General features: G+C 43.1%; 1 protein-coding gene and 1 long non-coding RNA gene across 2 annotated transcripts; both read right to left on the reverse strand.

The window, feature by feature from the left end:
- Positions 1-15: 15 nt before the first annotated feature.
- On the reverse strand, positions 16-4,754 carry LOC136421303 (uncharacterized). Its single transcript, XR_010753422.1, has 3 exons — positions 4,451-4,754; positions 3,637-3,902; positions 16-120 (listed from the first exon to the last, which is right to left on the reverse strand). It is a non-coding gene; the product is annotated as an uncharacterized lncRNA (long non-coding RNA).
- A 1,259-nt stretch (positions 4,755-6,013) lies between these two features.
- Positions 6,014-23,585, reverse strand: LOC136421863 (uncharacterized). The gene is made up of 19 exons (XM_066409430.1): positions 23,315-23,585; positions 21,594-21,697; positions 21,002-21,142; positions 20,017-20,178; positions 19,179-19,302; positions 18,536-18,677; positions 17,543-17,671; positions 15,920-15,999; positions 14,450-14,632; positions 13,391-13,557; positions 12,676-12,811; positions 11,885-12,112; positions 11,183-11,326; positions 10,641-10,834; positions 9,735-9,846; positions 8,914-9,093; positions 8,424-8,614; positions 7,383-7,560; positions 6,014-6,676 (listed from the first exon to the last, which is right to left on the reverse strand). The coding sequence occupies exons 1-19, from the start codon at positions 23,367-23,369 to the stop codon at positions 6,564-6,566; spliced, it is 2,763 nt and encodes a 920-aa protein (XP_066265527.1). The 5' UTR covers positions 23,370-23,585; the 3' UTR covers positions 6,014-6,563.

The following is a 23,585-nucleotide window of genomic DNA, read 5'->3' on the forward strand; positions in this document are numbered from 1 at the left end:
AATTCTACATACCTTGAGCAGGTTGACCACCCAAGTCCGAATATGCCACAGTTGGTTGAGTATTGCTGTGTGTACTGCTCCGTACACGGACATGTCGTCTCGCCCGTACAGACATTGGCTCTGAGGACAAAAACAAAACAAATACTGGTCATGACAAAAAGATATCATGATCATACATTAATGTCTCCTGGTTTTATGTATCAGTTTTGCTGTTACTCAATGGCATGTGTTTTACTTACTTTGTACATGTGCAGTTACCTATTTTGTTATTTTTCTTTCACTGGTCAGGACAGAGAAGACTGATATACGCTTCGATCACTTTTCTGTAATACCAGCGAATCTGAACAATATAGCAAAAAAACAGCTGATATTGTAATGTACGCATCATTCTTCTACGTTAGACCACAGAGGGAGGAGGTGACAATTAAAGGCAACCAGAGCAATATTATGACCAAAAATGGAAATAAAAAAAAATGCTTAAGTCCTTATGGTAGCGACCTCTACTAACATCGGCACATTTGTGTAATAACTTCATACTTTTAGGAGTTTAAAACCGCTCAAAATCGTGCCGTACGATGATCCCCTTGGTTACGTGAGGCTACAAAAACTCTGGCCACAATTTTCAGTGAGTTCTCACATCACAACGACGTCGCATTTTGCATCATGAACGTTGCTATACATTGTGATGGTGTTGTTTGAACTAAATAAATTGAATTTCAAAATCCGATTTTTCGGACCTTAATATTGATTGGGTTTCCTTTAATGAATGAATACCTTTATTGTACATTTTTCCCCACTGGGCTAAGCACAGGTCACATGTTAACAATCGTACACCTAGTAATGGGCATATAGACGTCTAGTATACTGTAGTATTTTTGGCTTCATTTCGCTTCTTGGTAATTGTATAAATGTAGGAGGCTATATGATTAGTTAGAGTTGGTTTATCAAAGGCTGCAGCTTAAAGGAATGTAAATTTTTCCTTACCATTCAAGTATCTGAAGTGGGTGAATTTACTTAACACATAACCTAAAAGAATGATTCTATCGCTATCATGCCAAGGATAGTCTACGGTAAAATATACTTCGTGTTCAACTGTACCTGGACTAAAGAATTGGCAGATTATTTTTCTGGAGAAAAAATGTCATGGCTGTTAGTAGCGTTGGAAGTGGTATATACCAGCTTTTAATTGAGACCGTGACCGTGGTTAGCCTGTATACCAGACCCACCGTGCGGACGATAACCCCTTCGGCCAGGGAAACTACATGCCCCACTACCAAAGTTTGCCCCCAAAACTCTCTAATGTATCTATTGCGGTTTAACTCCTGGGGCCTGCTGCAAAAATTCCTTGGGGGCATGTTGGCCTTAAAGCAGAATAGCTGGCCTGTGTAGGCCCTGGAAACAGTCAGTCTGTGACCGTTGTGCGGCCTACTTGCATAAGTATCCCAGGTCATCCCCAACACTACTCAGATTACACACGAAAATCGTGTAGAAAGCACAAAAAACGATTGCGCAACGAAATCTAAAGTGGCGCCGGTACGTACGTACATAATTATAGTCTGCAATCTAATATGTGCAGTCAGTGCAGTCCCACAGCTAGGGGTTGAGTTCATCCCGATGTGATAAAGTTTTTACCCGTAGTAGCTGCTCTTTTTACTGGCCTGGATTGCGTTTCATGCATAACGCACTTGTGCCAGCATCGGCTTAAGGTATCTTTGGATGTCTTTCTACACAGAGTGTGTTTTAGGCTAGATTAAGGCTTCAAATAGCGACATAATATTCAAGTTGGCGGCTACGCGCCACTTTTGACACGCCGATATAAGGCATAAAGGTAGGGCACAGAAGAAGTAATTTCTTACAGTCGTCATCGGTCAAATCTGTCTATCAAAGGTATCTTCGGTGGTCAAGTGTTATGGACAAGTGTCACAATAGGAATCATATTCTAGCTAGTAACGACATTTTGTCGCGTAAAAGATGACAAATAAGCTTTCTCGTGTGACTGCACGAACAGATTACAGAGGTAATATCCTGACTGGGACTGATTTGTTCGACGATATCGCTACTTGACAGAAAGGTGGTCCAAAATGTGTACCCGGGCTACTAAAAATTCGTGGCGCAACCTTTATTGTTAAGCCGGTGTCACAGGGATCTCGCACCCCCCGTGAATTTGAACCCCCCGGTTCGAAATCACTAGTGAATTTGCACCCCCCGGTGCGAAATCCCTAGCGATTTCGCACCCCTCTAGTGATCTCGCACCCCCAGGGTGTAGCATGTGTTCTGTTACGGCATTCATAATTCCCAGTGGCTACCTTTTTAACAAATTGATTGGTAACTATAACTGACATTTCAAATGCTCTGTTGACTGAAGTGGTAACGAAGTGGGTTGTGCAATGACTATCTGGGAGTCATGGTTCTTGTGTTCAAATCCTGGTGGCGACATTTTTTATCCCATAGTTTTTAACATTGAATAACTAATAATTCGTACTCAGAAATGTCATAAGATTTCGATTAAGGCTTCGATAATTTTTTTCTAACCCTATTTAACACCCGTCATCCATCCAATATGTGATATAATTTTGTATGATAAAATGTTATTCATGTCTCTAAAATAATTTACAAAACCAATTATGAACATTGAAGTAAAACTATGAACTAATCGTACATTCCTCATGGCACAAAGGAAGAATATTACAAGTACGAATCATCGTGCACAGAGAGTCACCATCATCGCGCTGTGATGAAATACTAGTAGCGTTACATTAGTCCAGGGCATGGGTTCCCGGAGTCTTAGATGTTTGTTCTGTCAGACACAGCAACTTGTAATACTCTCGATTACCACGTTAAACTATGGATTTATTATATCAAAATGCAATTTTGAATATAATTGCTGCACGGACAGAGCACCTTTCGAAATATTTGGGGGGTTCAAAATCCCTCGGGGGGTTCGAGGAGGGGGTGCGAGATCCCTAGCTGGGGGGTGCAATATCGCTAGGGATTTCGCACCGGGGGGTGCGAGATCCCTAGTGATTTCGCACCGGGGGGTTCAAAATCAGGGGGGTGCGAAATCCCTGTGACACCGGCCCCCCTCTCACTGGACCCGCGGCACGCAGGCGGAGTCATTGCGTCCTAAACTGGATTTGTGTTACCCTTGACTTTATAATGGAAATATCATTCAAAACGTACAAGTATGACTCAAAAGACAACAAAACACACAAAGCTTACAAAGATTCTTCTTTTTGTCGATGAAATTCGTTGAGTGCTTTGTCAATTCGATCGGCCGCAGCATGCAGCGGGTCCAGTGAGAGGGGGGCTTTGCTTTCTACGCGATGTTAACAATGTGCAGTGCCGGTTATCGGTGGCCATTGGGGGCAAAACAGATTTACATGGTGAAGAGAAACGACGGGGACAAAGCAGAGTTTTTCGCGGGAGCAAATACGGGGGGCAAAAGCGGCGCGGAGTTGCCAGTTGAGAGGGGACGCATGTGCTTAACCATTATGTAAGATCTTATCAAACAGGATATCATTCAAAAAGAAGATTTCAAACCATATATAATACAATGCAATGGATAAAGTATTTACGAAGGTATGGCCAAAATAAGGTTTCTGAACTCTATAATCGTTCGAGGAAGAAATGACTTACTGTTGGGAGAAGGCTGCCTCGGAGTTTAGAGCTGCAACGGCGGCATCAGCTTCTGCGTTGATTCTTGCGATCTCGGCGTTCGCGTCACTTATTATTCCCAACATAGCATTTAAGGGGGCCAGGGCGGTTTGTGCAAGCCTCCAGGCGTTGGCTTGATCAACCGTACAGAATGTCTGCTGGGCTGTGACCTGGGTCGGTAACTCTGCCGTTAGAAGCAACACCAGACAGCACAGCTTCAGCAGCACTCCAACAGCCATGGTGTAGACCTGGTAATTGTGTTTTAAAAGTAAAAACGTCTTTGAATATTATATCATATCGGAGCTTGGACGCCTGGCCTGTTCAATATGGTGACAATCTTCACTCTCGTTTCCTTGTTGTTGAACGTCGATGCTTAATTTGCAACGATACATCATTATCGACAACAAACTTAATATCATGGAGCATAGTTTTTACACACGAACGGGCACACACTCACTCACACACACACACACACACACATGCACAAACACACACACACACACACACATACACACACACATACATATATACATTCATACATACATACACATAAACACATGCTTTACTTTTATTTCAGAGGGACAACGGCGTCCGAAAATGCCCCCCTCCCCACCACATATCATAAACAAGAACGAATCACTTAAACAGCCTCTACTTTTCGAAGAAAACTATGTCATTTTCCGAATAATAAGAATAAAGAAATATAAACCTTACCAATCCCCGTGTGAACGATAAGAACTAACTACTAACTAAGATTAAACTTTTCATCCAACACTGTAAAGAAATTTGGACTTACCCAAATGTTCGCCCCCCGTCTCTGTTCAAGGTAGGTCTGTGGGCTCTGAGGTAGATCGCCTCCTTTACTCCTCTTGCGAAGAAATCCGGTTCCAAATCAAGGATTTTGACCTTAGTTAATAATGAATTTTACCAACGCAGATGAACTTTCATGCTAAGATATGAACTAACGTCGGGGAGGAGTGTACAAACTCCCGGGGTGTCCTCCCGCAAACCTCGGCGGTAACCCGGATGCTTGTGTACCGAAGTACTTAGCTACTGTCCCTGGTCTAGACTACTACCAGCCTAAAAGGTTGGTGAGGCTTTCTGCACGGTCCAGGGAGTGTCAAGCTTTTGCGCTCTCACGGCCTACGAAATCTTTCGTTTATTGACAAAGGTCTACATCATCCGTGGAGTACGCCTTGGCGACCACGAACCATTGGCCAAATGGGTCACCAGGAAGGCTATTCAAATACAGCTGAAGACAAACAGAACCACGCATCTTCTAACACTATGTATAAACAATTTTTGTTCTGACTCTCTTTCAGTAGCCAGCAAGATCATCAAATAAAATATAAGATAAATTATCAAGTTCTGCATTTGGTATGGCGGTTAGATATTGAGTGATGCAATTTAAGGTTACTATGAAACGGATTCGTAAACTGTAATTTCAAACACTGGGCCGAGTTTTGACACCACTTTTTGGACTGTGTATCTACAATCTTTGACAGGGTCAATTGATGGAGGCAAACATTTGACTTCTTAAGCTATTAGTAACGCCAAAGCGTTTGTCATCAAGATACGTAAAAGGTTTCATCCATGGGCTGCGCATGCTTTGATTGAGTTCAATTAAACAGCGTTACGTATACTAAATCTCTAAGGACATGTAAGTTCTGTTATTGTCTACTTAATCTTAGATCATCTTCAAGATGAATTATCCTCTTTATTCTGTTTGATCCAACAATACTAGAACATTGCCGTTTCTTGTTTTTCTTGCTTTGATACTTTTAACGCAAAGACGGATTTTACTCTTTGAGACCATATTTTCTTAACTGTGTCAGGTGAACAAAAAACATGGAGCCAGCCGTTCAATCGTTATTCCATTGAAGTTTGTTTACCATGAAAACACGGCTGAGTTAAATTCTTCACCTTTAAAGTATAACCAAGGTCCGTGAATCTTTGAACAGCCTGGGGTTTGCATGCAAAATACCTGAAATACAATCTTTGTCCCCTGACAAATCCCTTTCTTTTCTTCAACTGTCGCACGCCGGCTAGCTATAGAAAAGCTGGCCCTGTTTAACGTTAAATTCCATGCATTTTCACGGAGCTTAAAATACACAAGAGAGCACAAAAAGAAGTTTTGATAGAAAATAAAGTTGTTCAATTTTGCAAATTATTCTATCTTTGTCCAAAGCTACATTATTTTCTTAACATTTAAAGTTCTTAAGCGTAAGACTTACGAAAAAAATCTCATAGAAAAGACATTTGTTTTATAACAATGTGGCCTTGTAGACATGCTCTGATTTCATCGAGAAGATCTCATTCATTGAGGAAGAAAAGCATCACGGCACATTAACCGCTGAAATGCAGTAGAGAGGCTTTTAATTGAAAGGACTTGACAAGGTATGATACATTTGTATGCAGCCAATATTTCAAAACATGTCTGTAATCCTGTTATTGTAGTCCAACAAATATGACACGGATTTCTATCTTTTCGCTTTTGTGGTCAAACGCATTTCAAAAATCCACAATAAAAAGTATATACATAATCGCATCAATTCTATTTATGTATGTGGTGTCGGTAGAAATGACCATGTTAACTTTCTGTATACACTTTACACAACAATACTATATCACTCTTTTTTTTAAGAATAGACCTTTGGACCAGGTTATTGTCGTCACACCTAGGGATATACAAAATGGATAGCAAATATAGTTTCCAACAAGAAAACAAAACTGAACAAATATTTATCATACTTGCTCTTTTGTTACACTAAAATAACAGTTTTGGTCCATAACAAAGTGTTGCTATGAAGGTCTCCACGTTGACATAAAACAAATAGCACAGATCTTTGGGTGTTCTATCCGGTTTACGCCCCCCGCCGGAGCTCAGCTTTGATAGTGTTCTATTTAGTTTACATCCCCCCGCCGGATCTGAGCTTGCTCTGCATCCATCGCTCTTCCCACTTCTGCTCTCTCTCCAACAGCTGGTGACGGAGGTCGTACTCAGGGCTCCGTCTTCTTTTGGCTGGGAACGAGACGTAAAGAAAGAGTTAACCGTTGCTACTGGTAGTTTTAAACATCTAAACTTTAAACTCATTGACAAGCTCCTTTCTAGCTGTTCTTTATGGTTACAGCCAACTTTAAACTACGCCATTTCGTTACACTATAATTTGTTACAACTGCCATTCCTTGTTAAGAAAATGAACTACAAAAGACAACAATCTGGTATGTATAAATAATTATTTGCGTAGTCTAGATATGACTACAGTCACAATGCCAAACCGAAGCCCCGCCAAGCAGTTTACCTAACTATCCGGTTGGGCATCGTTTTGGAGATGTGACTATAGCATGATTGTAAAAGCCGGCGTCAATTCAAACTTCAAACCCGGTTCAGGGCCTATATATTGTGCCTTGGGGAAAGTCACTTTACTCGACTTTCCTCACTCCACCCAGGTGTGAATGGGTACCTGACTTCGGTTGGAAAAGGTCGTATTGAGGTCACCTGGTGGCGCCGAATGGCAGCCGCCCAAACCCCTGCGACAGTTGGAACGTTCCACAAAATGGAAGTGTGGAGCAAATATGTATCTGTTTCCCATGTGTATTGTGTGATTGTAAACCCTGCACCAATTCAGCACTAGAAATTCTACCATTGCACGGGTAATTTCTGACCAATAAAGCGGCCACCCGGCCTAAAGGAGCCCCCATGAATACGTGACCGAGGGTTTACGTACCTGCCGGCGCGGCCTCGACCGTCAGTGGCGCGATGGTGTCCCTGGTGTACAAGTTGCACGCCGACGCGCCAAGGTCCTCAACAAACTTGCGAGCCGCCGTCTCGACGTCCGCTACAAGCTCCGAGTCCGTGACGTAGACAGTGACGCCAGTGACGTTCTTGTTATAGGCCAGAACGACCTGGGGAGATTGGATTTAAGATCCTCCATTAACATTAATCCGCTGGGTTGCAATGTACATAAATCCGCCACTTTTGGGGAAAACAGTGGGTTTGACAGATCTCTAGTGCAGCACCCCCAGGTACGCACGGTTTAGATCAACAGTAGTGCATTATACTGGGGGACGTTGGGTTGGAGATTTGATCGGACGTATCTTTTCATGATGGCGGAATCATGTACCCTGGTGGAATTATGTCAGTTAGATCGACATTTAAGTATCATGGGTTACAACATTATGTTTTGTATTTCTCCGAAATTTATTAAAACCTACACATGCTCATCAGTGTGAAGCTTCATATATGTTGGTAGAATTCACTAGGATCTTTAAACTGTAAATGCCAACATAAAGAACTGGGCATTAGATAAAGACGGGGGACGTCACAAACTATTTGCATAATTTGATCCAATGTGTACCGAGCCGCGTATTTGCAAGCTGCACAAAGAGATGTCATACATGATGAATGATGTATTCATTCCTTGATAAAGACTGCTGTCGGACAGTCGAAAATGCGGGCAAGTCCAACGTTGAGTTGGAAATTGCAGTTTTGACAAAGAATATATTCATAATGACTACGGCGCGGCCATATTTGTCTTAGGGCCTCGTGTGATTTTGATTTCCAAGCAGGCTGTAACTAAGCCATTGTAACGTTAACCCCTTGGCAATTACACGGATCAAAGGCCGGCAGCTCTTTCCATACCTAGAGTTTTGCACTGCATATGCAAGACTATCCCAAGAATGCCCTCACTCTGTACGGCGATCTCAGAACAATCGTACGACGATCGCACGACGAATGTGACCGTACCCTTATATATCAGTTATTTTACCTCCAGCGGGTTTTGCAGCATGTTGATCTCCTCCACGGTCTCCACCCAGACCTTGACGTGCCCCGCAGCGTGGATGGCGTACAGCTTGTACAGCAGGTCCATGACGGGGAGGGGGTTCTCCTGGGGGGAGTACACCTCGTGCTCGGCACTCTTACTCGGGTCGGGTCGGTAACGCTCGTCGACACTTCCCACTAAGAGGAGAAATAACAGAAACATGACGTTTTATGACGTATATGGGTCGCTAAAACGTTCGATACGGGTGCTCCGTATCGTGTGATAATTTTCCGTATCACACGGGGGTCTAGACTTGTATCAAACGGGCTTCCACAGAACATGCCGAATGTATTTCGAGTGCGCCGGTTGCGCCGCTGTCGAACATTTAAATACTGGAATAGTTGGAATAGATGTTGTCTGGAAGTAATGGGGTCAAAGGCCCCCTAGCTGAAATCCTTCTGCCTAGTGATTGTGTACATGAACATGTAGCACCTACCAAGCTGTGAGAACAGCGGGGCCTCGACAATACAATGGCCGGGGTGGCAAGCATCAGCCTTCAGTGCCAGGTTGTTCCTGTTGTGAATGTTGGTGACGTCAGTCTCGTTGTTCCCCAGGAGGATGGGAACCCAGTGCATGAAATTGTTGCAGTGTTCGACCTTCGAATCCCAAAGGGTTCCTGAAGGAACGAAATGGTTCATACTTATTGGCAAAGAAAGTTTGATTCAGAAGGATTAGAAAAAAGCCTATTTGAAGTATTGTAAAAAAAATGGTAAAAGTAGGAACAAATTACCACATATTCTATGCCCCAAGCATTACATTAAAGTTCCTACCTGCTATGTGCAAAGGCCGATCCAGCAAGGTATTGCTAATGACTAGTGAATGCGTGCGTGAAATCGTTAAGAGTATTTGGCAACTTGCAGCGCTAAACTAACGGTTCCACCTCTGAGGTATCGCCAAAACGACTGAGATGAAAAATTTGTTCCAACCGAAAATGCTATTGAATCGAATGTTCGACTGTCCTATTCTTCATTCTTCTTCAACCTTTGAATGAACAGTTATGTAGGTCACGTGACATAACAGACGCGTGACGTCAGCACTTGGTCAAACGTGTCAGGAAGTCTATCCCACCCGCCGTGTGTGATGATTAAGCTTCTGATTTAACTGCACTGTTTGGCGTGTTCATATGTGTGTTACGTATATATTGAGTTGCTGGTGAACGATACATCCATATATCATGATACACATGTATGTACCTGGAAATATCCGCATTTGATATTTACAATTTAAGAATTAAAGCATCCGAGACGTCGAACACACCTTCCATGCAAGTTCCGCATACTCCAAGGCAACCCTCCAACGCTGTTTGTAACCTATCCTGAAGGTCACCTTCCAAGTGCAACCTGGTCACCGCTCTCATCACATGAGCCACCTGGTTAGGAAAGAAACATCACTGGCTTTGTTTTCATGATAAACGATTTAAACACTGATACTTCCGATATCAAAAGCGGTGGTACATGAAAAGATAAAGAAGCATACTTCACATGTGTATTATACATGTACTAAGTATTCGCTAAACTTTCCAACGTCGAAATGCGCATGAATTTTCCAAGTTCTTGAAAATCAAACCATCACTTTCTGATATCATGCTGCTTCAAAGTCTCCAATAAAAACGTTCCTGCAGTTCCAAAGAAAGCTGATGGGTTGGCCATAGCCTCCGATGCAGACTCCTCCCGGCTGTTTTCTTTTTCAAGTTACATTTTTTATACTATTACATTTTTTTTTCTTATTGCTGGCCGGTTTTCCCGGCCAGCAATAAGAAAAAAAAATGTAACAGTATAAAAAATGTAACTTGAAAAAGAAAACAGCCGGGAGGAGTCTGCATCAGAGGCTAGGTTGGCCAAACGTACACTTCACTTTTGTCACAATGGCTATCTGCCACTTCAAGTGATCATTTCTTTGATAGTGAAAGCATTAACCGCAGGGCATATCTAAAAACGTTCCAGGCATTCTTTAGTCATTGACGAAAGGTAGCGGATGCTGTCTGAAACGTCTGACTGTTTCAAACTTTCAACCAGTTATCCAACTATTTTTGGCGTTCCAGGCATAGCTTCGTGAGTTACGCTGTTCAATGTTGACCAGAAACAGATACCGTTACAAACACCGTGTACACACAAACCGAAAACATAACCATCTTAGCGACGGTAAGAACAAGATATAAGTTACCTCAGTCTGCCTATGTGATGCCGTCTGCGAACAGTGTGTGGTGGATGACGTTTGAGTGCACACTTCGCTTGTGGTTCTCTTCCTGCGTCTCTGTGCGGGGACCCTGTTGTGATCAAAGTCGGGGGACTGCATCTGGGCAGGGATGAAGTCTAGACAGGCAGATATCGGGTCGTCTGGCTCAATGATACGGTCCTCTGCAAAGAGAAATATCAAAAAGTTACATCAACATATGTATCGATAAGTCACTTTTAGTCTAGTATTAGTTTGAGAGTGTCAATATCCTGTTTTAATTTTTGAACCGGGACGGGGGCCGCTATCGAACTACCAACCACCTTTGACCTATTGCTCACGTCACATGTCTGGAAACTCACGTGTTCTGATCAATCGGGTGTATCTTCCTGTTGTCCATACAATTTGCAAAGAACACACACTGGTTTTGAGAAATCTTATGATAATTATGGCAGAACATTTCAAAATAAAAGAATTTTGCTAACGTTAGATTCTGTTTACAAAACTTTGATATGGTAACGGCGTATGCTTACCCTCCGAGGCGAAAATGTACTCGTCCGTTTTGTCGAACCATTCATCTTCAGACATGCCATCCGGCAGAGCGTCCGACGTCTCCACCCATAGCTCCTGCTCACCGCGCATGTCCACAAAGATAGAGTCCGTGTAGAGACCCAGCCCTATGGTCGAAAAGACGTGTAGGTAGTAAATCAGGTTGAATAGCTTCATGCTGTATATATGCTGTTCTTAAAAACACACGGGGGGACGCCTGGAGGAACAGACCCTGGTAGAAAGGCCTGAAACTACCTATCTATCTATCCCTCTCTGTATCTCTCTCACTGTCTGCATGTCTGTCTGTTTGTCTGTCTGTCTGTCTGTCTCTCTCTCTCTCCCTCTCTCTCTCTCACTCTCTCTCCCTTTCTCTCTCTCTCTCTATACATTGTCTATACATCAACGCAAAAGATGCAGCTTGTAATGTAGATCTTATGTCGCAGACTATCACTATAAATTTCAGTCCTTCCTATGTCATGTCATACGGTGTGTAGGGCAGCGCCCATCTCCATTTCCTAAGCCCTTGGGCCACATATGTATCTGTGCAAGGACAGATAATACTACAGCGGCGGGTCTAGTCCACTTGTATTACTGAGATCGGTAAAAGCAACGGGTTATCATAATTCTTTGCCATTGTGTCAAAAACAACTTTCCGCAAACTTTAAGCGCTAAAAGGATTGCCATACCCATGGAAACGCCGGCTGTTTTGAAGATCTTTCCGCACTGTGAAGCGGCGTAAGTTGCCAGCTGTGCGGGGTTGTAGATAGTGGTGTCCACGCCGTCCTCGTAGCTGAGCTGCATGGCGTAGCCGCGGTTGAAGGCCATGTACCGGGGGTCGGTCATGGGGTACTCGTTACTCTGAGCCGGGGTGGAGCGGTACGAAACGAGCACCACGATTTTGCGTCTCGCCGCCCCTGAGTAAAACGTAGTGAATAACACACAGTCACTTCAAGGCAGATGTGAAGCATAATGGTTTTTCAAGAAGTTAGTAGTGGTGCGGTGTGGAGTCACTACGGCTCTCGTTTTCCGCAAAGCATGCAGTGTCCCAATTACTCTCCTTGAGCGTGATGGGTTCTTTTACTAAAACACTAAGAATCTACATTACCACCCATCCAATAAAAAAAGGAAAACGCTGATTGGGCTATCTAGCTACGGTGAAGAAACAGCGTGATTGGCTGGTTACTTCCCCTCCATCGATCCAACAGCAGGAGGGGAAGAATTTGATTGGCTGACGGCTAGCCAGCGCTGGTGCTGGACGGATCGTAAGCCTGTACGCCAGGGTCGTTCCGTCATAACTGTAACAGTGTGGTTCAAGCGCTACTTATTGACCAGTCTAACTGGTCCGCACCTATTAGCCTAGTGGTAAGTGCGTTGGGCTTGTGAGCTGTTGGTCCGTGTTCGTACTAGGACTGCACTACTTGTCTAGTGCGTTTCAAAGCGAGAGAAGGTGAGATTGGTACGTGAGCACGTATCTTACCGTCACCGTTGTATTTATTATCGCGTGTTGAGATGGCCTGGTAACATTTGACCAGGGTCGGGTCCAGACGGAAGTAACGCTCATCCGGGTCCTTGAAGTCACCGATCGTACCATCGTCACACAAATTCTTGTTCTCCTGATACGGAAACAAGTTACAAGAGGAAAGGCGTTACAAGGGCACTATATATGCCCTAAGTTGCATAATCTGTGTATTATGACATCACCTTAACACATACCCTTTGTTTGCTAACACCTACCCACATACCACGTATCGTGCTGATAATAATTGATGCTAAAATGCCAGTAAGAATAGCCTTCTTTGTTAAGATAAGACCGTCGATACTTTGAACAACCTCTTGGGTGGAGAATATGATCAACTGATATGATTTCTGCAAGTTAGAAACATCAGTCGTAAAGGTTGAAGTCATTGGCGAAGATGCGAGTTCTTGGAACTCTACTTATATAATACCTTTATTTTTTGGGCAGTGCCATGTTATAGTCTATAAAAGACTGACATTAGTAGTAGAAGTAGTAGAAGTAGTAGTAGTAGTAGGAGAAGTAGTAGCAGTAGTAGTAGTAGTAGAGGTAGAGGTAGTAATAATAGTAGTAGTAGTAGTAGAAGAAGAGGAGGTAGTAGTAGTAGCAGAAGCAGTTACTGTAGTAGCAGTAGCAGTAGTAATATATGGCCATGAAAAAAAGATGGCATCATAATTACCCTTCCATCGCTGTCGAAGAGGTAGGCATGGGTGTAGACTTCGCCGACCTCGTATGTCTCCGTGGCCACACTGGGGGGTAGGACCGGTACCAGGGCTTCGCTATCAAACTCTATGTAGTTCGACGAATATGCCTCCTGCTTTTGCACTGCCACGAACAGGTAAGTCCCTACACAGGGGAACAACAAAAAGGTATAATTCTTTTCATGTAAACGTAGGCTGTGCCGTGTAAACATTGCCCCAGTGTGCGCTTCTAAGGACCGAACAAAGAATTAGTACTAGTTTAGCCGTTTTGCCCACCTTGTGTGTATTTGAGGCGCGGTATCTTTGAAACTTTGCGGTCGATGCGGGGTATTTGCCTTAGGACTTAAGCTTCCCTGATATTGTTGCTTTTTGGCTACTTTGCGTATTGTAACTTCTGCATGAATTAAACGGGACATCTCCCAACCCCTTGAACCACCCCATTTCTACTAGAGACTGCGACCGCTGATTATCCAAAGATTTTACAGACCGCAAAACGAATTTCATAGATAAAGAGCAAAGTTTTTAAAAACATTTTGTGTGTTTTGTTGTCATACTTTTGTATCGCGCATCATATTCAAATTATGAAATCAAGGGTTACATAGATCTAATTTTGATCGATGTTCGGTCACACAGGCATTGCCGTCTAATGCTACGGTCCTAATTCGAAAAACGGGCCGCGCCAGGTAGTTGACGTGCTTTTTTCCACTTTTGGGCGCGACCCCTACGTGGCCCCGTGGGGCACCCTGCGGCTGTCGGGCGGCCCGGCCGCGACCCCGAATCATTTTAGCCCCGGACTTAAAATCATCGCGGGAGCCGGGAACAAATAGACGCCATGACCCAATCATGCTAACATCGGGAGGTACCCCTTTTCCCGGCAGTCTACCGGGACAAAATTGTGGCTTCGAGGTCCTGCCGGGACTACAACCCCTACGGGCACCGGCGCATTTTGGGGCGATTTCGAAATTCTTGGAACACGATTACATATAACAATGTATGCAAGATCATGAAACAAAAATGAGAATTTTGTTGTTTGTTACCTTTGTGTTCAACATAGTCGATGTCCGCGCAGATGCAGTACTTTGCCAGCGAGGTGAGGTCAGAAGAGCCGGACAGTTCGAGCTTTGCCGCCCGACCCTCGTAGTGTAGACTGTTCTCAGCCTGGTCGCCGTCGACAGCCCCCGAGTGGGGCTCATCCCAGGCCTCGGTTATCCGCAACTGAGCTGCAGTGTACATAAACAGATGCACCTTAAAGTTTATAATCTAAGTACTGTGCCATTTTATTTGTAGCAAAGATTGCTAGATTTTGTTCAAGCTGAAGAGAGTTGAAAATACTGGCATGTGATCTTCTTGCCGCCTTGTGACTAATTATTACCTTCGCCAAGAAGGTAACGTTTTCGGTGCCATTTGTGGCTTAATGGATAGCATAACTCTAGAAGTGGCGTCGTGTGGCGCAAGTGTAGAACTCGTGGCTGTCAAACAATGGGATCGAATCCCAGGGCTGCCCAGTGACATGTCCGAACTTGCGCCCCGACGTTGTGCCCTTGGGAAAGGCACTTTACACGCATGTCCCCCCTCAGTTAGAGGGACAAGTCTCCAACGGCAGCTGTCTTCAACTGGCGGACGAGAGCAGCGCCAGGCGGGCTGGCGTTATCAAGGCGGACCTCGAGTGTAAGAGTCATCCGGCAGCTCGCTGCAAGCATCCCAACCAGAACCAGCACGTCTCCCCCAATTGGTGCCGCTGGAGAAGGCGGATGCCCAAAGTGTGTGGGTCTCAGATTCGCAACCTGTCATCCACCTTAAAACAAATTCACGCGAAGGCTACCGTGTCAATTGACACGGTCACCATACTCGATCTGTATTTGTATCTGTACTATGTATCTGTACCATGTATCTGTACTATGTATCTGAATACGAATAAAGATAATACGAGTGGTTGCCATTAAAAAAAACTCTAGAAGTTGAAAGTAGATCTTAATGATATTTGACACGTTGAATTATGGGCTTCCTAGCAGATTTCTCTGGTACTGCAGAAGAACGTCGTTTTTTAATCTCATTTTATGGACTTGCTCTAGTCATGATCTATGGGTTGTAGATAGCTAATGTTAGATACCTAAGCTACATGTAGGTGATATTGCAGTTCTAAGCGTCTAGCAAAATATTGTACACAACGTGGAACAATGCAACCTTGTGCGTCTCTGTAAAGATGGTTACCTCCTAATACAAATGACTAATCCTAGATTGAAGTCTGGTTAAAACAAGACCATAGCACGTTCAGGTCAAGAGATACAAAAATGGAATTTCTGCTGCAGTACCAAGTTCACATACCAGGGGGGCCCAAAATTGACCTGCCCACATACCAAATATCATCGTAATCCATCTAGAGGTTCTTGAGTTATGCTGATTACAGTAGTCCGGAAACACAGACAGATAGACAAACAGACAAACAGACACACAGACACACCCAAAACTATATCTCAATTTTACATAAACAGAAAACAAATGCTAACCGTTGAGCTGTGCTCTGACATGTTTGTCCACTCTCCGGAGTGCCGTGAACAGTCTCTTACTCATCGTTCTGTCTGCACATCTGTAAATCCAAGCATTACATTAGAGCGGTCATACAGATTACTCTTACATAATGAGGGTAAAGCTTTTCATTGGAGGAGCCAATGAGTAGATTAACTGACAAATATCATTCAGCCAATCAAAACGAATAACCACATGCCAAGTTAAAAATGTTATAAAGGGCACCATAGATTTTTCTTGATACTTAAGGGTCAGAAACCAGCTGATTAAATGATAAATTATGAATGTGTGGTTTTCTGTGTTCACGTTGCGTTTGTGTCTATTCTCAACAATGGTGATAAAAATAATTTTCCTCAATGAAGAAACAAAAACTTCTAGAAATAGTATATAGCGTTTTGCTAACTTGAATTCGAAAATTGTTTAACTACATAACAATCTAAGTTGAATTTCAAACCTATTGAGTACGTTTATTCTAACTGCTTACTAAAGCATGGGAAACTAAACTTATTCAATGAATAAACAAAAATTGCCAGAATTGGTCTATCTCATTGCACTGTCTGGAAGTATTTTACTAGTACATAACAAACTTATTTTCTAAAGGCACTTGTTGAGTGCGTTTATTCACACACAGGGACAACAAATCTTATTCAACGAATAAACAAAAATTGCGTGTAGCAGTCCATCGTATTGCTAACTTGAATTCGCTGTCAGGAAATACTTTAAACGCATAACAAGCTTGCGTTCTAAGAGGCATTTAAACCCAGGGTGGGCGCAGCTACATTTTTGGGGCTCACCGTAACCCAACCCATCAATGACGTCCACATGTGTGGTATCAGATACCTTTCACATCCAAGTAGTCGTCACCGGTGACAGAAAAACTACAAAGGTACGACCTCCCCCACAACAGATCATTTGCTGTTTGACAAATGGGGTCAAACCAGTGTAAATATTTGTGTTGATCCGATGTAATTTGTGTGGGGGGTTTTGTGTTCAGGTAAGCGTATAGCTGTGACTAGGGCACGTACTACCGTTTAGTCCTTGTGCTGGGTAGACTTCAGTTTAGACAAAAGCATTCGATGTGTTTACAGTCCAGAATTTGGGGATTTGGCAAGTTTTCAGGCATCAAACAACGGCGTAAGGACAGATTTGGCGAAAGGGTAGAGGAGACCGCCTAGATTTTTCATAGTCTTGTATTTCTCCAAGATGTAGTGCATTTTGCGCGTCCGCTGTTTCGACGGTCCGTCGTGCGTTTGGTGTTTGTTACTGAGACCCTTAACAGTAATGTGGGGACGAGAAATTTTGTCGTTTGATGTGAGGGGGGGGGGGGTTCCCAGAGTGCAAATCCGGCCTCAGATATTACCAAGGACACGTACATTTTACCTGCAATTTCAAAAGTGCTCTATCCAATCGTTTTGAATGCATTTGCTTGTTGCATTTGAGTGTGTTTTTCGACTTTTTGCGCACATCTCCGGAGGGTATGACCTTAGAATTTGCTTTGTAACCTTGGGCTACATTTGTTTAATATAAAGCGGTATTTCTAATAATATCAGTCTTGACAAACCTATAACCACAAAAGTCAATGGCGCATGCGCGCTTTCTCTCACCTTTGGGACGGGGTAAACCCAGCCGGATGTGACGCACATGGGTTGCATGGCGCCCCTTCCGTTCCGCACCAACTCGAAGAGCTTTCTTCATCCGCGAACAGGATATAGCTAGCTGGGTACTGAACCAGCCTGCGACGAAAAAGAAAGAAAAAAAAGAATTTAAGAAGATGATGCAGAGCACGAATATTGCTTTCAACTTGAATAGTAGAGCTTATTTCAAGTTGAGAAACAAAAAATATCTGTCCTTGTATCCATATAAACAAGTGTACATTATGTTGAAGACTGCTGTTACTGTTTCGTCAACATATCATCTACTTCCAGTATACTTTTGCAATAGTCTGATTTGCTACTTTCAAGGGAGTCACGTCTTGTTTTGGCTTGTCTTTCTGTCTGTCTGTCTGTCTGTCCGTCTATCCGTCTGTCTGACCATTCGCGGGTTAGTCTTGCATGTGTCGTACAACATTCAGCTTTCTTGTTACGGAAGAAACTGTCTTAGATCCTTGTCGGAAGTTGGTTCTGTCAGCAGAACCTGCTTGAAAACATCACGACATCAAAATCGTACGATCGACTGCCTCCGACTAATGTGAATGCGCCGTTATTATGGCTTTACTGTTACAAACACATGACAATAGGTGGCCAAGCGTGTTCTCTGTTCGCATGTCATCGTTTAAGCCCCTGTCACACACCAAGGACCTTCCCACGACTTTACTCCCGACCACTCCCCAACCAAGACCGGCTCTGGGTTGGGAGACGTCTGGAATCCATCCTATTTTAGCCACAGTTCACTCCTCTGATCGCATCGAAGAAGAATATGACTTTCTCGAGTTTGATTTGTCAAAATTCATAGTCGACTGGGGCAGACTACCAGGCAACCTCACCGACCATCTCCCAACCACAGATGACCTTGCTCATGATATACTCCCGACAACGGTCTGGAGAAGGCCGGGAGGCCAGAGTCTGCTATGTGTGACGGCGGCTTTAGGCGAGACTTACCGTTTGAAGTCCTCACTATCCCGTGTGATAGCGTAGTCTATCGCCCCGACCTCGGCCTCGGCGCTGGTAGCGGTGGAGGGGTACTTGTCTCCGTTGGAGCTCAGAACAGTGTCTTCATCACATGTTGGGGTCGTTGCCAAGTCTGAGGAAAACAATAACCAAGTACATGTCAACCAAGGATATTACTATCTAAGCTATGGTGTTATCGAGGTTTTAAAACTAGATTTAGTTATGATTTTATAGAGTTAGAGAGGACCACCTACTCGTATTGTATGCTATTGTCGAAAGTCAACTGCGGAGAATGATCACGAAATTAAACAATGAACGTGGAATTACACGCTCATAAATAGGCAAAATTCATATACAGCTACTGTATCATGTATACGGAATGTATTTCACAAGCCGTGTTAGTGTTACCTTTGCGAATTAGTATTGTACTTTATCCTACGGCACAGTTACATGCACTCGTCGAAGGTCGTCGTATACAATTTTGATGTCGTAGAATTTTCCAGCAGACTCTGACACAGCCAACGGCCGACAAGGATATAGGACAGCATTCTCCGCTACAAGACAGCTGAAGTTTGTATGACACAGGCACGACTATCCCAAGACTATCGTAAGACAAATGTGAACCAGGCCTTACCATATGCAGAGTCCAGGTACGCCCACCAGTCAGACTCGAATCCCAGGTCGGATCCGTCGTCAGGGCGCATCTGGATCAGTACCGTGTCGTCTGTCACCCCAATTCCGATGTTTCTCTGGACGTCCTATTCGCCGGGATAAAGGCTATTAGTATGACCAAACCAAATACCGTGATACGCCAAAAATAGTTACTCAAGCAACTGGATAAGATTTTGAAACAGTCAGACGTTTCAGACAGCATCCGCTATCTTTCGTCAGTCACTTATTGCCTGGATGTCTAACCTTCATCATCAAATACCGTGATCTTTTAGGATATAGATGTCTCTACTAATCTAAAAGTTGCATTAAGAAATGTCCTATAGGCATACTGTCAACGGCATAAAGGCTAACCGCACTGTACATGGCTAAGGTACTACTCCAAACGGTAGGTTGTACTGTTGAATACATTGCAACAATCAACAATTTATCTATCTGTCAGGAGCATCAACAAACATCCAGGCCCTACCGCCATATACGAATAGAGACGGAGGACGACATAGATTATTTGCATATTTAATCCACTGCTCAATGAGTGTTCAACATTTTCATAAAGTGTCATGGCGTCATATAAATCGACAGATTTATTCCCTGACAAAGACTGGTTGGTGTCATACAGTTGAAAATGTGCAGTAGACTCTAACAGTCCACTTCTTTGTGCTGGAAACTGCAATTTAATTAAAAACCTTTTTTTCATAACAAAATCTACCAATACAGATGTACTTTCAAGCCAAGAGACATCTTGGAAACATCAATCTAATTTTTTATAATGATATTCCTTTCTTCAATGTATTTTCTCTCACCTCAAACACAGGGACACATTGTTGAATGGCGACCCTGACGATGTCGTTCACTGTCATCCCGTCTGTTGCGTTTGTAAACCGCACCACCGCCGCCTCTCCGGTCGTCAGCGCATCTGAGGAGGGTGATTCGGCTGCCGTCCTGTATCCCTCCGCGATTTCAATCTACCAATGTGAAGACCAACACTTTTATTAAGATCACCAATGAGGTTAAGAGAAGAATGAATGATTTAACAATAAGATAACAAGCAGGACCCCGACATTGCTTACATAATTCGTTCTTCAAATGTACATATGCAAGAGATTCTTAAAATATATATATATGTAAACGACCAAAAGTGTGTGACGAATTCGAATATCCGGTGAAACATGATAACATATTTCTTTGTTTCATGAGACTTTGTTTCATACGAATATATTGATCAAGAAGAAAATCAAGCAAATATGTTTTATACGTCTCTTTTATTATTAGATAATTTGGACAAGGTAAAAAGCAACGAAAGCACGGATGCCGTTCATAAATTTGCCTCCAGGGGTCGCCGTATTTCACTGGACTGCTTCAAAGGTGTTCGCAACATGGCGCAAGTTATTGCAAATCTCTTTTTGCTACTAATCATTGTAGTCTGTATAACGCAAACTCCAGCTGTCCGGGGGTTTCTCTCCCCTCTAGGCGGCGAGGTGGTTACAGGGCGGCGAGCCGTCACGGGTTTTATTGAATTCAGGCTACTAATCATTACACATTGATTTTTGATTCAACGGCAACACTGCGATTTCCTGTTAGTTAAGTTATCTCGTCTCTGATATGGAGCCGAAACCCAAAATGTGACATTGTGGGCGCGGCCATTCTGTTTGTAGAGGTCACCTGCGTCTGTGAGACCACAAGGAAAAATTTGCGAAAATTCGCAAATCTGGCGCAATTTTCTAGCGCAAATTTGCGCAGTATAATGAGATACGTGCTCTACACAAAAGTAATCTATCGAACTCTTACCGGCTTGTCCTCGCCGCTCAGGGCGGTGCTGGTGTTCTGGAGACAGGCGATGAAGGTGGGGTTGGCCCGGAAGTACCGCTGGTCGGGAGACTTCCAACGGGACACGGGCACATACACGGACAGACTGACGCTATCCAGACCCTGAAAATTATTACATCAACTTCTATAAGCTAATATCTATTAACCACTAAATGATAAATTTGTAACGAGCAACAATATAGCACGTGTATTGTGTATAAAGAAAGCAACACGCGACAAAAATCTCGTACGACGCTAAACAACCATTGGCCTTTGCTCTTGTAACCTAATATTTTACATGTCATACTGTGATACGAAAAGTTTAGATTTATGTGGACAGTTACTCTCAAATACCTACACAGCACATTATGTGCTGACATTACTTCAACCACCATCGACAGTTCAACTATCGCTTCCCCATGTAGCAACATAAGCTCTTTTTTCTATCTCACAGAAGTTGCAAAACACAACTGAAGATATAGCCAGCGACTGCCCCCCTCCCTCTCACCCATCCAATCCCTACAAATATATAATTTTTATGTAGCACTTTATTTATCTACTTCAATTGACTTACCTCTGAGTCGAACAGCAGGCTGCTGGTACTGATAGCCGAGGCATATCCGTCCGGAACTTCGTCGACAGAATTTAACGTTTCCCCGCTTGGAAAAATAACTGATTCTGAAGAGCAAAAATGACATACTGTTAGTGACCACTTCGACAGAACACAGCGTATATACGTAAGGCTATGCTCGGGTATATGAGGATGATATCCTTACTACAGTTTTCATATGTTGCATCGGAAAATATATCGTATGCAACGAACCTAATTTTGTTGCAACGTTGACCAAACGTCCAACAGAAACTGTGATGAATTCTACTGTAACTACAAGACAACAACTCCTGTAACGTTACATGCCTGGCTATTACATATTGCATGTGAGGCACCATGCTGGTCAAGGGTTAAAGGAAACTCAAGCAATATCAGGGGCCGGAAATTTCACTATCATGATGCATAGCGACGTCTATGATGCAAAAATATGCTGTCGTTATGATATGAGAACTCACTGAAATCGTGGATGAAGTTTTTGTAGGCTCGTGAAACTAAGGAGATCATCGTACGGCACGTTTTTGCGCGGTTTTAAATTGTTCAAAGTATGACGTTACTACGCAAATGTGATGAACAGTGTAAATGTCACTACCATTAACGTTTTAGCATTATTCCATTTCCATTTTTGGGGCTTATATTGCCTTGGTTGCCTTTAAAATTTGTCTAATCATTATTGACAGACTTTACCGCTGATTATTTATAAATACAAACAATTCACCAGCCAGGCTGATTGCCAGTAGTCACGGGTATAAGCATTACGTTTTGGGACAGTGACTGTAGTGACACTATCAAGCAAAACAAAAATTAGAACCGCTTTCCATGTACACATGCGCAAAGTTTCTGCGAATCGTCTAAGTGAAACATTTACTTTATGGGACAAGCAGGCATTGAATATATGTACCATACTGTGAAGCTTGTCATATGTGGTACATGTGAAATCAATCAAAGTAAGCAATGCACTTGTCAAAACTTTTACAGGTACGATATGGTTACGGCAAATGATTTCCTATCTGTCGATTTAATAAAAAGACGATTGGAATAATGGATGCACGAAAATGTATTTCAAAGGTGGAGCGAAACAAATATAGGAAGTAACGTACTAGGTCGGTGTCAATCACGCAAAATATCGCGAGATTGGACAAAATGTTGTTCTACATTTTTCTAACATAGTCTAGTGGCATACCTGGAAAAATCAGACAAGGGAACAGGAGCCCAACATATAGATTCCTAGTCTGAAAATGGCCAAAAAATGGCATACAATATTCTGGACAGAAATGCCTCCATATCTGTTCTTGCTTAGAATGGATTCAACAACATGTGCGCCAAATTTACTTTTAGAGAAATCTGCACAGTTTTTTCAGCTATACCACTAGATATTACTGCTTAGACAGAGAGTACCCTTAAATGTTATGTACTGTATTAAGCTTCCATGACATCGATCTGGTTGCAAATGCAATGAGTGAGATACCGTACTAGTGCGACATGCAGACATCTGATATAGCACTTTATTTCTAATGGTCATAATGATGACTTATCCCTTCTTATAATAAACCAATGTATATACTATATCGTCCTCTGTTGTGACGTTACAATTTTCAGTAGTCAACCAATCTTTACTTAAAAGGGACGCCATTTTGATCGTGCACAACTACCTCTCTCTGTTGACTAACAGATATAGCATTACTTACCCCCGGCGCATAGGTGGACCAGGGCCGCCGCCAGAACTAGCACACTGCGGAACATTTTTGCAAGCTTCTTCGGTCCTCGGCGTCGGATAAGCCCGTACAAATGAAAACCAAAGACTCACGCAGTCAAACCCCCGCAAAAATTCTCCGGAAAGAAAAGCCGGGGGAGTTTCGCGAAGACGCTAGTTTTAGCGCAGCTGTTTCTCAAGACGGGCCCTCACGTCTTGCAACGTCTGGAAGGCGTTTTCGCCGCACCGAGGGAAAAGTCAACAAG

Source organism: Branchiostoma lanceolatum, chromosome 16 (assembly GCF_035083965.1).
Source record: "Branchiostoma lanceolatum isolate klBraLanc5 chromosome 16, klBraLanc5.hap2, whole genome shotgun sequence".
NCBI classification, from domain to species: domain Eukaryota; kingdom Metazoa; phylum Chordata; class Leptocardii; order Amphioxiformes; family Branchiostomatidae; genus Branchiostoma; species Branchiostoma lanceolatum.